The following is a 14,038-nucleotide window of genomic DNA, read 5'->3' as shown; positions in this document are numbered from 1 at the left end:
ACAAAGTGAGTTCCAGGACATCCAGAGCTACACAATAAAACCCTGTCTCAAAAAAGAAAAATCCCTGCCCGGGCAGTGGTGGCACACACCTTTAATCCCAGTACTTGGGAGGCAGAGGCAGGCAGATATCTGAGTTCTAGGCCAGCCTAGTCTATAGAGTTTCAGGACAGCCAGGGCTACACAGAGAAACCCTCTCTCAAACAAAACAAAACAAAACAAAACAAAACAAAACAAACAATCCTTGCCATTGTCTAAATGTTCAAGACCGCCAACAGTGCATCCATAGCAAATACTAAGAGTTGTGTTAGATCAATTTGCATTTATAATTGATTTTAAAGCACTAATTACAGCATATAATTCCAAGAACAGTATTTATATACTTATAATTTATTGGAAAATGACCGACATGGCATAGCAGAGACTGAGCTTTGAGTCTAGCTAGAACAGGACTCAAAGCCCTTCTCTGACATGTAACTAGTCAAGACTCTGGCTGTTAACGGAATGGCCAAGCAACAAACTGCATTTAAGATTGTCTCTTTGAGTTGTTAGTGGAATGAGACATCGTTGCTAGTATCCATTGCTGGTAGGGAGTCTGGTGAAGGTAGGTGCCCTCTGCCCACAGCTGTCAGCAGCACAGCGAGTGAAGTCTAACTGTAACTGCCACCTGTCACGAGTAGTGAAAGACGCACATGCACGTGTGAGTGCAAAATTAAGTCAGTGCTGCATGCGCTGAGAATTGCTTTTGTCCTATGCGCAGGATGATATGGAAAGAGTTAAAAAAAAAATTCAGATGAAATCCACTGTGTATGTGTGTATTTTATATATCCACATTTCAGAAGCTTAAGTAAGACAAATGTCTGCCTGTAGCTGCTCCATAATACGTTTAAAAAAAAAAAACCTGAACTCTGAGTGCATGACAGAAACGTCCTCGGGGTTTCAAGCCATTAGTGTACAATTTCTGGCAATTTTCACCGAGGGCACGTTCATAGACATCTCCCTGGAGAGAGAACTCTGAGTCCAAGAAAGGAGGATGAAAAGCCACATTAGTCACTTTCCCAAAAGCTGGAAGCATTTTAGATTTGATTTCTATGTAGATTTTTAAAGTGACCCCAGGCAGTCTCTAGCCTCTGCCCTACTTCCAATTGGCAAGCAAGCCTTTGGATGATGCCCCTGCGGTTTCCCACATGATGTCCTCTTCCTAGCAGGAAAGCTCTCGTTTTTCCACATGTGCTGTGGACTCTCAACTGCCTTTAAGTTCCTTGCAAACATCCTCTTCCCATTAGAGGATATTTTAGGCTCTGCAGGTAATTTTCTTTAGAGCTTGGTTTAGTGAGGGGTTCCTGTGAATCCTTGACTCTGACTCTGGTGTGCCCCGCCCCTTCGTGGTGGCATTTTCTCCAATGCTGATGCAGGTCCTTTTCTTCAGAGCAGCTTAGCAGCTGCTTTGCAAACACCTGTTCGGTTTTAGCCTCAGATAAAGCCTGCAGCTTGTTCCCCAAAACCTCGCAAATGTCACAAGGGAACAAAAGACTGTCCACCTCATCAGCACCGATCAGACAAGGATATGCCTCTTCTTGTAGCTTCGGTTGAAATAACTGGTTCCTTTAGTTCCTTGTACTTTGGGTTTAATCACAGAGCCAACAGAGTTTATTTAATTTCATCCTTCCTTTAGAATAGTAATTTTCGCCTAGGGACAATTTTGCCCTCAGCTCCCAAGAGGGACATTTGGAAATGTTTGCAAATGCTTTGAATTGTCTTGCTGGTGGTAGGGCATCTTGCATCTTGTGGGTTCTTGCCCAAGAGCTTGCAGCCTGTAACATTGCCCCACAACTATTGATTGACAAGTCTTCACAGTGTCCAAAGCTGAGAAGGCTTACTTGGGACAGAGGTTTCTAGCCCTTGCTGGCCATTAGGATTACCTGTAAAATTTAAGGTCAACCATCTGGTATTCTGCAGATAAAGTAAGACTATTTGGGAGCCAAAATGGCCTTTCATTTTTAGGACCCCAGTCTAAAGTGAAAAGGCAGTGACTCTGGTTAAAAACTTAACGTGCAGCTCTGTTTAACCAGATGATGCAGTTGGGGGTGTCTGGAGATGTCTTAGGCATGGAGAGCTCCCAGAGCATTCTGAGTGGGTTTAGTATGCAGCCAGGTTGATGTCATAGCTAACCAGCATTTATTATTTGTGATATTAAACAACAGTGATTCTCAACCTGTGGGTCATGACCCCTTGAGGGGAGGATGGTCAAACGATCCTCTCACAGGGTACATTTTAGAGCAGTGGAAAACACAGATGTTTACATTATGATTCAGAACAGTAGTGAAATTATACTTATGAAGTAGCAACCACCACCACAACAAAAAAGTGTATGGTTGGGAGTCGCCACAACATCAGGAACTGTAGTAAAGGCTGGTAGTATTAGAAAGGTTGAGAACCACTGTTCTAGAATAATCAGCATGTGCCACGTGTGGTCCACACAGGGCTCATTTTTGTACCTGGACCCAGATACTAGCCGACTGACGCATTAGAACGTGACTCCTTGTCTTTTGCCACAAGTCTTTTACATACAAAGCCAGTTCAGCTTTCCGTGGGGATTAAGATTCAGGATTCTGTTTGCTTCATCCTGGTCCTTTTGCTCCGAGGTCAGGAGAGGTCACCAGCTCAGGTTAAGTGACTGGGCAGGTCTTGCCTGTGCTGAGGTCTCAATGTCTGTGGATTTCCAGGTAGGGTTGTTTTCTATCACTGTAGGATACCTTGCCTTTGAAGCAAGGCCTCCAAACAAGGGAGGGGTTGCCCACTGCTGGACTGTGGCACAGAGGTTAGTGGCATGGGAAGGAACTTCTAAAATGAACATTTATTTATCTATTTAACTGTATACAAGGGAAGAACAATTGCTTGGTTTATATCATCACTGTGATAAAGGTTAAAAACAATCTTAAAATAGAGTTGATTTAAGGAAAAGCATCAGTAGTAGTACAGGTGATGTAGGGGCCTGGGACAGCTTATAAACTACCCTACAACATTGTGAAAGAACTTTGCAATCATAGATGAAGCACTAAGGTCATTGTCACTTTTATGTTCCACCCCTTGGGACTTGATCTACATTATTTTTCCAGATTTGTCCAAACAGGATCTTGGCACGTTGCTGAGTTCTGAGAGATACAGAATTTTAGATGATAGGCACGCAGTGATTTATGTACGGCTACCAGAAAAGCAAGATACATAAAAATAACCCTTACTGAGTTTTATTTATCACAAATAGTAAGTCCAAAGTAGTCCCCCTAAATTTCTAGAAAATGTGATTAGGGACTTTATGCTCACAATCCATCTGTCATAATATAGGATGTTCCAAAGTTTAGTATTCATATAGTGGGTTCTTTGCAGCCACTGAATTCACTAATGGCCAGATTCTTATTAGCATATAAAGATAAATGCAAAAAAAAGATTCTAGGAGAATAACATGGGATTACACATGAGGAAGGAAAAGAGAAGGAAGCGTTTCTGAAAAGACAGACCACTGGATAGTGCAGTTGGCTAATTTCTCTTGTTTATTTGGTACTTCTCACATTTCATCTGTTGGACCTGGATTATACACTTAAGGAAAAATGAGGAAACTTTCACAACACGTTTGTGTGTAAAAGTTAGCAGCCTGCCATGGCCTGATGCTATTTTCTTGATGTCATCAGGATGCATGGATGAGATACTGGGTTATAACATGCATAGTATCTAGACACAGGCAGAGTGGCAGGCAAGGCTATAGATTTGAACACACCTTGTAAGAAATTCTGCACACATGAAGGGTATCTAGCAGGAACAGAGCCCTTGCTTGCCACCAGGGTTAGGAGGGACAGGCAAGGGAGCCTCCATCACAGGGAGCTGCCTTCCAGGACGTGTCAAGGTTACTCCAGAGAAGTGCTGCTTTCCGCTGAATTGGCCTTGTCTCTCCTGCATGTCCAGTTGAAGACCTCTAAGAGTCTTTGGTTCAGGGTTTTGGGAAACTGTTTGCCCCCTCCCTTTCTGGCCCTTATTCTCTGCTTGTACACTGTTTGCTTTCTGTCTATCACAAGTTGGTTGTCCCCTGAGCTGAAAATCTTTTGACAGATATATCATAAATGGGACCCCCATTCTACATTTTTTAAAGTGTACAGTGAAAGGAAGAATATACACATTCATTTGCATAAAATAAAGGATTGGGGGTATAGGTTCTAGCTAGTAATATTTCAGAGAAGGAGGCTGTGACTGCCGGGGCACGAAAGGAACCTTCCATCTATCTGTGTATTTCAAAAATCGTTTTTCAGTAAATGTTTTCACACATGGTTTTCATTTTATATATACTTTGTAGGCATTAAAATATGTAAAATACAGTATGAAGAACACAGACTTGGATGTTTCCATTTAGACCCTGAGTGTATCTCTGTGTGTATAGTGTGTGTGTCAGAGAGACACACAGAGACAGAGACACAGAGATAGAGATAGGGAGGGAGACAGACAGGCAGAGACAGAGACAAAGGCAGAGATACTCAGGGAGGTATACCAATGGTGCCAAAGGGGAAAAGAGGCTCAGGATTTAATCGATAACGAAACTTTTAAAAATGGCCAAATACTTGCATTCTGGTTAGAGAGTTAAGAGTCAAGCCACACTAACCTGTGAGAGTTGGTGACTGTCAGACGCGTTCTTACTCCACTGCAAGTAGCCAATGTCGCTGCGGGTCAGGACTCCATGTAATGCTTCCTCAGACCTTCCTTCCTCATAGCTGTTGAAGACATTTGGACTTGCTCTCCCAGTCAAAATCAAGTTTAGAACTGCCTAGATTTGATATTGCATTAATATTTACATTAGGTAGCAGTGGAATGAAGACTTCTTTCTTTTAAAAAATTACAGAAATGGTTGGGATGTAGCTCAGTGGTAGAATACTTGCCTATCAGGCCTAAGGACCTAGATTCAACCCTCAGCACAAAAAGGCAATAACATCATTTTAAATGCTTGTTTTGCTTTTGTTTTTGTTTTACTGATTTAAACAGTATGCAGCTATACAAACAGAGCTCTGGAAAAGCATATGTATGTGATGAATTTTGTAGAAGGAAGTCACTTGGCTTTTATTCTTTTATATTTGTTTTAATAGAGGCTTCCATTGTTGTAAGTTAGGAAGCATAGAGATAAAACGTTTTATGCCATTTGTTCCTGCCAGATATCAGGGAGTTTTGGCAAGATACCTTCTGTTTCCGAGATCTCAGGCTTTCAGGGTTATTTTAGGAGGGCAGTGGAAACCATAATCACAATTTCTCTTTCAAAGACAGCATGATCAGGTTTTGTTTGAGGAGAAAGTGGTCTTCCTTATAAAACAAGCCTGATTGGGAATCTGCAAAAGAAATGCAAAGTCTTCCCACCTACCTGCCTGCACAAGACAAGGCCAGCTTGAGATTGCAAGAGATGAGTGGTAGTGGTATCCAGGTCCTTCTGAAGCCTGCAGAATGAGGGAACTGTCAGCATGTGGCCGGCAACAGTGATAGATCAGGGACTATATCAGTAACAAGCCCATCGCACATGTCCTCGACGCTTCTACATCTCATGGGACTAGGGCTTGCGCAGGGGTGATGGGGAAGCTCTGCTTTGGGTGGTGAGGTAAGGGATCTGAGGTAAGGAAGGAGGACGAAGACACAGGCGGGCCATACAGCACAGTCCCTGTGTGTGCTCAGGGTGGATGCTGGCCTCACTACTGAGGTGGCTAGCTTATCCTCCGACGGATGTTTGGCTGACCGTAGTGACACATGACCACACACCAGAGAGTGTTGGCTTGAAGCAGGCCTGAATAAACTTATCAAGCACACACCAGAGTAGCTGCAACTTCCTTTCTTGGCTTAAAGAGCGGAGACTAGAGGCTCTAAGCCTTGACCATATAAGATGGCCTGTGACTCCCGTTGTCAACTGTGAAGTGTACTGAGAGGGAAACTGTCCTTGCTCCTGAGTCAAATTATTCATGAGCATGGAGGGCATGCCTCCTACGTGACACCTAAAGATTTGGAGCTAACATGTAACTGAGGATAGTGGTCTTAAAATACGGCATAAGAGACAGTGTTATAGATCTGAGCATTTATATTTTAATATCTAATCATGGTGGCATAGTGTGCTCTATAATTCTACCTACATGGGAGGTGAACGCAGGAGAATAGCAAAGGTGAGGTCAACATGGACAATTTAGCAAGAACATTTCCCCAAAAAATGAAAATGAGACATTTTTTAAAGGTCTGAGTGTTATAGCTCAGTAGTAGAGCTTGCATAGTGTTTGCATGCATGCGTGTGTGTGTGTGTGTGTGTGTGTGTGTGTGTGTGTGTGTGTGGTGTATACAACACACACACACATACATAAACAAACAAATATACAAACACACAGATACAGAGTTTATAGTGACATATTTACTTAAATACATGGTTTTGATCATTATACTTAGAGTTGCACCTTAGGCCTTATACATGTCAGTCAAACGCTCTGTTGTTGAGCTGTATCCCTAGTCTTATTTTGAGAAAATTATAACACACATATGGAAATCAGAAGATGTTTGTGGGAAATCTGTTCTCTCTCACACTCTGGGTTCTGTGGCTTACACTCAGATCTGAAGGCTTGGTGACAAGTACCTTTTACCTGCTGACACTTCTTGCCAGCTGAATAGCCCCCACTTCACTCCTTATTTTGAATTAAAATCATAGTAAGTAGCCCAGTCTGACCTTGAACTCACCTGTAGCCCAGGCAGACCTTGAACTTGCCATCTCCTGACTCAGTCTCCTGAATGGCTAGGTTTACAGGCCTGTGCAGGCGTGGCAACTACATCTTTATCAGAGCAAATGAGTTAAAAAATTTGAACACTAGTGTTTAGAAACAGGTCTACACTTAAATACAGATTGATTTAAATAAACTTACTAACCAAATAACAGCCTAGCCCATACCAATATGATTGTTGTAGAGGACAAATTTTCAGAACACTGTTTCAGGTCTTCTTCTCTTCTAGGGGCTCCGATGCCTTGTCTGACTCTCAAAATCTTGTATTTCTTTCAGAGTCCAGAAAAAAGGCCTACCTTTTTTATGAAACTTCCTGTGCTTACTGTAGGATCCTTCCTTTTCAGTCCACCAAGACTCATTATCTTTATAACACTTCGAGATATCAGGTGCTGCCTGGGTTTTATCCAGCATTTCTGGGCATGTTTGCTATCTTTCCCAGAGTGGAACCCCAGAAGATCAGTGCTTCATCTTCTCTTCCTCATACTTTCCATGGTGCCAAGAATAGCAGTGGATGAAATCTGGGATGAGGACATTTTCCCACCCAAGAGTCCACGTCTCCGTGATCCCAAACCCGTAGGCAATGCCTGCAGGGATGTTTGTAATATTTACCTCTCAAATGTTCTGGAGAGGACCAGGCTGTAGAGGAAGAGGATGACACCATAGCTTCCTTCTCCTTTGAACTAGAGAGAGAGAGAGAGAGAGAGAGAGAGAGAGAGAGAGAGAGAGAGAGAGAGAGAGACTTTGCTTAACCACACTGCAGATAGGTGGCATATGTGCTGGTGTCACTTCAAGGTCTTAGGTCTCAGAAAAGCCCTCTCCTTCCAGTTACTTGAAGAGCAGAGCTCCTTTCTTCTCTGAGTCATCGTTTTCTCTCTCAGTCTCGTTCTTCTTCCTCACTGGAAGACCATGAATGGGCCAACATTCTCTGTCTCCACCATAGCTGGTCTTTCTCCTCGTAGTATTTATTGATTCCCTTCTAGTCATAGCTAAGATGCATAGTGTGTTCCCTAGCAAGGTCCTTGGTCTACACTGAGCTGTCTTCCCTGGCCCTGCCTTTGGTGGGTATGTCTTCTCTAGTTACCCCCACTGAACTCAGAAGGGGCAGGAGACTCGAAGAAGCAGCTCTGATTGTGCATGTACAGGTGCACAAAGACAGTTTTATTCATTACCTTCTTTAGTTTTAGTTTTATTTTCAACTTTCAGCAAATATTAAATTTTTTGCCCCTGGGAGTTGTTGTAAAGGGTAAATGCAAAGATTAGTGTATGGTACACATCTTCATTTTTGGAGCATTTGGGATCCATCAAAACTGTCCCTCATTAAAGCTGTTCTGCTTAGAACGTTCAAAGGTAATTTGGGACCCCATGGATCATATTCCAGCTGATCAAATCCAGGCCTCTCAGGGGCTAGCCTTATCTTAGCTCTCTGTCAGTATTCTCACTGCAAAGTAGTCCCTTTGTTGGCTAAAGCCTCATTTGAAGGAATGGCAACAGAAAGGCTTTTATCAAGACACATTTTTTTTTTTCTCATGGATGTGTGCCTGCAAGTCTGTCTATAGCCTGATAGAGCACAGAACTCTCAGACCTGAGAACAGGTTTCAGTGGCATCGGAGGCAGACAGGAATTCCAGTAGGTATTCTTCAGGGTGTAAGGGAAATGGGCAGGGTGAGGATAGAGGCTAACTGGAAAGCTGTTGTGTATTAGTTACTTAATTGCTGCTATAACAATACCACTGACTTGCTGGCTGAAAACAATGCTGAATTATTATCCAGAGCTTCAAGCCCAGCATGGGTTTTAGTGGACACAACTGACCTGACTACTAATCTAGGTTCTAATGGAGATTGGCGTTTAACCTTAAATCTGTCCTCCCGTCTTATTTATGATCCACCACCTAGTCTTTTCTCTGTCCTTACACCTCTCTAGACCTTCTAACTCCTCTTCTTCATTTGTATTGGTTAATTAGATTAACCTAACTAACTATGGTTAATTAGGCGCACCAGTACAATCAATCCAGAGTCACCCCCATCTCAGGATCCAGGGTCACAAGGGTACCAGATCTGACTTTCCTTCATCATGACATAGTTTATCCCTAGGGATTATAAACCTGTCAGTTAACTGAAGATATAAAGGAACGTGAGCTCAGTGTCGCCATCTTTTCTGGGACAAATTCAGATTCCACGATCCCGACAAGAAATTTCCTGATTATTTTTGGCATGTGCAGATTCAGATGTGAAGAGCTGTAACGCTGTGCTGACTCGTGCTCAGCTCATGTGAGACAGTGTATTGATTTCCCAGGGTTGCTGTCACACTATATCAGAAAATTGAATGTCCTAAAATAGTAGGAATCCATATCCTCACAGTTCTGGAAAGTAGAGGTTTGAAATCAAGGTTCAGAGTAGGGCAGTGCTTTCTATGAAGGCCCTACAAAAGGGCCTTCCTTAAATCTTCATACATTGTTTGCTGACATCATTGGCATTTGTTGGTTTGCAGGTCCATTGCCCTGACCTCTCTCTGCCTTAGCTCTCTCTCATGGAACATATCCCATGAAGCACTTTGCAAATTTCCCCTCTTACCAAATACCAGCCATTGGATTCTAGCTCACCCTGATCCAATCTGACCTTTTCAGAACCTCAATGCATCTTTAAAGACTCAGTTTCAAATAAGATCACACTCCTAGACGCTATCATCTGTATGTTTTCAGGGTGGAGGGAAAGTGCCTATAGGACCTTAACATTCCATTTGGTGGAAGTGGGGTGGGCAGTTCAACTGGCAACAGTGGTCCTCCTGCCCACAAGGAGCCCCCAAACCTCTATGTTGAAATCTCTATCTAAATAAAAATGGAACACAGGGCAGATGTAATTGATAGTAAGCAGGATTTGGTTAAGGTCTGTTGATTACAACGTGCAGTCTTACCTGAAGAGATGCTCCCAATTACTCAAGAAAGGCTGCCTGTTCCTCCTTAGTGGGTTGCAGTGATGGCCAGCTTGGGTTGGCTTGACACTGGATGGTTCTCATGCCTAGCTACCAGCAATGCATAGTCTTCATGGACTCAAACGTCTTCTCTTCAGGCCTGCCCAATTCTTAGTTTTTGACTGGGAAACATGTTTACAGCCTCAGCTTAGCTCCTCTGATGATAACCCTATCTACATTAGTTTAACCAGGGTCATATGAGTGTGTGTGTTTAGTACCCATACCTAAGTTCTCCTTCTCTGTTGCCTTTGCAGTGAGTTTTATAAGTCATACTTCTGCCCATATACCCTGCAGCTGACAGCTTCACGGTTAACCTGCAAATTATCCTCTATGAAAGCTGTAGGTTTCTAATTCTTCAGAAGATTGTGGTTCATTTTCCTTTCCTCTATAGAAAGAAGAATCTTAAAAAATAAGAAACCCCTCCCCCTCTACTCCTGTACCACTATTATCCACTACTTTGTTCTCTCGTTATCCAGGGCAGAGAAGAAGCTTACTCTGTGGAAGATGCCATTAGAGGGGGGTGATGGGAGGCAACCTTTGCACAGCCCTAAATCTCTTGAAGTCAGTGTGATCCATCTGTCTTGCAGACAGCTTAGTTTCCTTCCATTTCTGTTTGTTATTCATCAGATGAAGTAAGCCTGCTTTAACATTTTTCTTCCCTCAAAAGAAATCCTGGTATAAGGCCTGAAAGGTGCTATTCTTCAGGACTGATTAGCTGAAGAAAAGGAGGCCTTCATGAATGGCGTCTGTAATCTGGCCTCTTTCTAGGCTGTGAGGAGGGAGAGGCAGGCTCTTCCATCTCTTATTCTACCCTTTCTCAGCCTTCAAAAAATGACCTGGTTTTCTTAACAAGAACCATTAGAAATACGAGTTATGAAAGAATGAAGATCTCTGTAAGATCAGTGCCACATAAAGGGATTACCCAACATTTAGACACTTACACATTGTAAATGATCATAGACGAATTTCTCAGTGGCTTCTTTCTCTGAGAATTCAAACAGCTGGAGCTATAGATGGGGAAGTGAAGATAAAAATGCAAAGGAAGATGAAAGGCACCTCAAAGAGAGATCATTTCATGGTTATTACCTAAAGGAAGGTTTTGTTTCATTACCAAATCACATGGCTAAAAACTGACATCCAGCACAAGGCCACACAAAACACACCTGGTAAAACTGGGTGGTGACAGCATCCCTAGTACATCCGTCAATTTTAAATCACTGTGATATCTCAAATAACAAAACCATACCCAGATCTCCCCCTGAGGGAGTTTAATTGTCTTTGTGATCACAGATAGAGAAATACAGTTAATGATAATTTGAGATGTGGATTTCTTTTTCTTTTGCTTTTTTTTTTTTTTTTTTTTGTGGTGGGTCAAACCCAAGGCTTAGCAGCACCTGTTACCACCAGAACACACTGAAGCCTCCCAAATCCCCCCAGCCTAAATGCAGTATATTCTCGCTTAAAGAGAACTTGAGGAGAAATTTGCCATTTTTCACTGCTCCAATCCCTTACAGCCCTTGTGTTGCATCCTCTGAAGAAGGTAACTCTGGTCATCAGTGGAGGCTGAACTTCCATGACCATGAGCACACTCAAACTTCACTGTCTCTTCAGCCACCACAATGACTGCAGCTCATGCGCTTACCCTCTCCATGAAATTGTCACTGGAGTAGTCAAGAGTCGAAGTGCTGCGGATGTCTTTGGTGACCAAACAGACGATGGCTTTCTGAGCTGCTCCTGCAGCCCACAGGATGCCAGCCAGCACCACAGCTAGGGCTTGCTCCTGCTCACGCTGGCTCAGGTTACATAAGCTGCAATGTGGTTGGTGAGGGAATGAACACCTCTGATGTTCTATGAGTGTGGGCGATAGCCTACTGGCTTCCCTCTCAGCTTGCCGTGCGAGGGTATTGCAGGACAGTCTGATCTTTCTGTTTGGACTGTAACTACAGTCATCACAGCCGCCTGTTATTTTCCTGAGCAACACCAGCCTATCTTGTCCTATGCACACCCTTGCCCTCTGTCTCTGAACTCCAAAATGGGTCACCCTGAACTTGTTGCCAAACAACACAGTCATTTTTTTTTCAAGTACAATCTGAAATAATCCCTGCAGTTTGATCTCACAGATGTTCATCCAGATAGAACCTCAAGTACCCACTGCATGTTTCACACGGTCAGGCACCTCCCTTTCCACCTGGTCACATCTTAAAGAGGTTTACCTTATGTAATTCACAGGCTTGCTCTATGGCAATACTAGGTTTGTTCCCATTTTAGAGGTGGGGGGGAGAGTGAGATACAGAGAGGCTGAGTAATCTCTCTAGACTCTTGTGTTTACAATGGAAGATCTCTGATGCACACTCAGGCCACCTGGGTCCAGAGTCTCTGCTCTTTACACTGAACCCAGTGCCAGGAGGGCCTCCAACTTCTCTGGAAAGTGGGAACAATCTTCCCTCTGCTTATTTTTTTTCAAAATATGACATGTGCTTTTTGCAAAGAAACACTGGTAGAGGCTACCAGTTGTTGTATAATCTGTCTAGCACTTTGGTGGGACACTCTAGCACAGACAGAACGACAGAACGATAGTTGTAATAGAGAAGGTTCAGGAAGGCTACGTGGAGCAGGGATCCCATAGCAGAGACTTACATTTATTCAGTGTCGTATGCTAGGCCGTGTGGTAGGCTGTGTGTTGTGCATGTGTCCTTTGTTTCAGACACTGTTCTTGTATCCAGGTGGAGGGTGTGTCCACTGTCTACTTTGGGTCCTGTTCCCTGTGACTCTAGCTTTTCAAATTTTCTAATGGAACTGAGTCACTTTGCCCATAAATAACTAAGACTGATGCATTTTCTCTTTGGATGGCCCATAGCCCATGACCGGCTGGGGTGGGAGGTACAGAAACCCCGCCTCTTAATCGACGGTGGACAGACCGGAGAGCAAGGCATGTTCCCTGGTTCCCCCTAGACTCTCCCTGACACATCTGGCGACCACCACCCTTCTTATGTGCGTCTCCTTTATTTTCCTGCTTCCTCACCTTCTTCCGGATGTCGCCCGAGGGCGCTCCCGTAATAAATCACTTGCATAAGGAATTTACACCCTGGGCTCTTCTTCTGCTGAACGTAACTAGTCAAGATCACAGACTATATTATACGGTTAACTCATGTTAGGGTGATAGCTTACCTTGCTGGAGCTATATGTCTTTTGCTGATTTTTATTTTATTCCTTTAGGTGTAGGGATCACGAGAGAGGTTTGTTAAATTCTCAGCATAAATTAAATAATGTTTAAGCGGGTTCTTTAACAGAAACATAAGTATAATACATTGTCCTACATCAGCACAGATTTTTTTTTATCACTGCTTGTGTCCTTATGATATTAGGTTGGACCTTCCTATATAATGTGGAGAAATGAGCATGCCTGGAACCTGTTGTTCCCACTTGACTCGGTAGGTGGTCTGCAGGGGAACATGGACTCTGCCAAGCTCAGTCTACGGGTGAACATTGAATTCAACATCAGGAGAGCCCTCCCCAGTGTAACCCAACCTCTGGGAGAACCAGAGCCATTTCTGTCTTAAGGGGCAAAAATCCTTCCTGAAGCAACCTGAGAATTTCATTGAGACTGATTAGCATATAAAGATTCTAGGTCCTTAGGCCACTCTTTTAAGTGCCAAGCACAGCCCTCTTACCTGCGAAGGCTGCAGTCCTTCCTCTCTCTTGTAAACAGTAAGTATTTGATGATAGATCCTTGTACGGCCATCTGGATGCTCTGGGCACCTCCCTGAGTGGGAGAAGAACAGTGGGGCAGGAAGGCTGGAGCTGGGCTTTACATTCCAGTGGAGGAACCTCAGGGCAGCAGTACTGGGAATAGATCTTGGAACTGGATGCTGTTGTTCATGTTGTCTCATAGCCTTCCCTTCCTGATGTCTCCTGGGGCTTAACAAAGGGACCCTACTCTTCTGTGTCACCTCTGAGGGCTGTGGCTGGGTGCCTTCACCAAGCTAGACTCCATATTGACAACTTTCTGTGGTGCTCTCAGCCTGGTGCCTGGGAAGTGAAGGTCCTCCCCCTCCACCACCACTGTGCCCTGCTTCATACTGCAGTTTTACACTGGAAGGAGATGGAATCCAGTTGGCTAGCTCCTGAAACTTAGGTGTGACTAGTGACTTCTCACCTGGATTATTGATATTCTAAGCAAGCTAAAAAAGAGGGTATAGATTTCCTTCTGCCTTGGGAATCGTTATGGGGGCTTGAAGCTTGTAGAGAAACCGTACAACAAGAGCTAAAATGGGTTGGAGGAGTAAGGCATGTAG

The 14,038-nt window shown here is 43.5% G+C and overlaps 1 protein-coding gene across 1 annotated transcript in view; it reads right to left on the bottom strand.

The window, feature by feature from the left end:
• Mindy4b (MINDY family member 4B) overlaps positions 1-14,038 on the bottom strand; it is a 32,324-nt gene that overhangs the window by 8,533 nt on the left and 9,753 nt on the right. The window contains exons 5-10 of the mRNA XM_052178728.1: positions 13,415-13,506; positions 11,386-11,551; positions 10,685-10,750; positions 7,386-7,456; positions 5,393-5,465; positions 4,646-4,807 (exon numbers count right to left, since the gene is read on the bottom strand). Coding sequence (XP_052034688.1) covers positions 4,646-4,807; positions 5,393-5,465; positions 7,386-7,456; positions 10,685-10,750; positions 11,386-11,551; positions 13,415-13,506 — 630 coding nt within the window. The remainder of the gene's footprint in view (positions 1-4,645; positions 4,808-5,392; positions 5,466-7,385; positions 7,457-10,684; positions 10,751-11,385; positions 11,552-13,414; positions 13,507-14,038) is intronic.

The sequence above is a fragment of the Apodemus sylvaticus genome, chromosome 4 (genome assembly GCF_947179515.1).
Source record: "Apodemus sylvaticus chromosome 4, mApoSyl1.1, whole genome shotgun sequence".
NCBI lineage: Eukaryota > Metazoa > Chordata > Mammalia > Rodentia > Muridae > Apodemus > Apodemus sylvaticus.
This window is presented reverse-complemented; position numbering and strand designations above follow the sequence as displayed.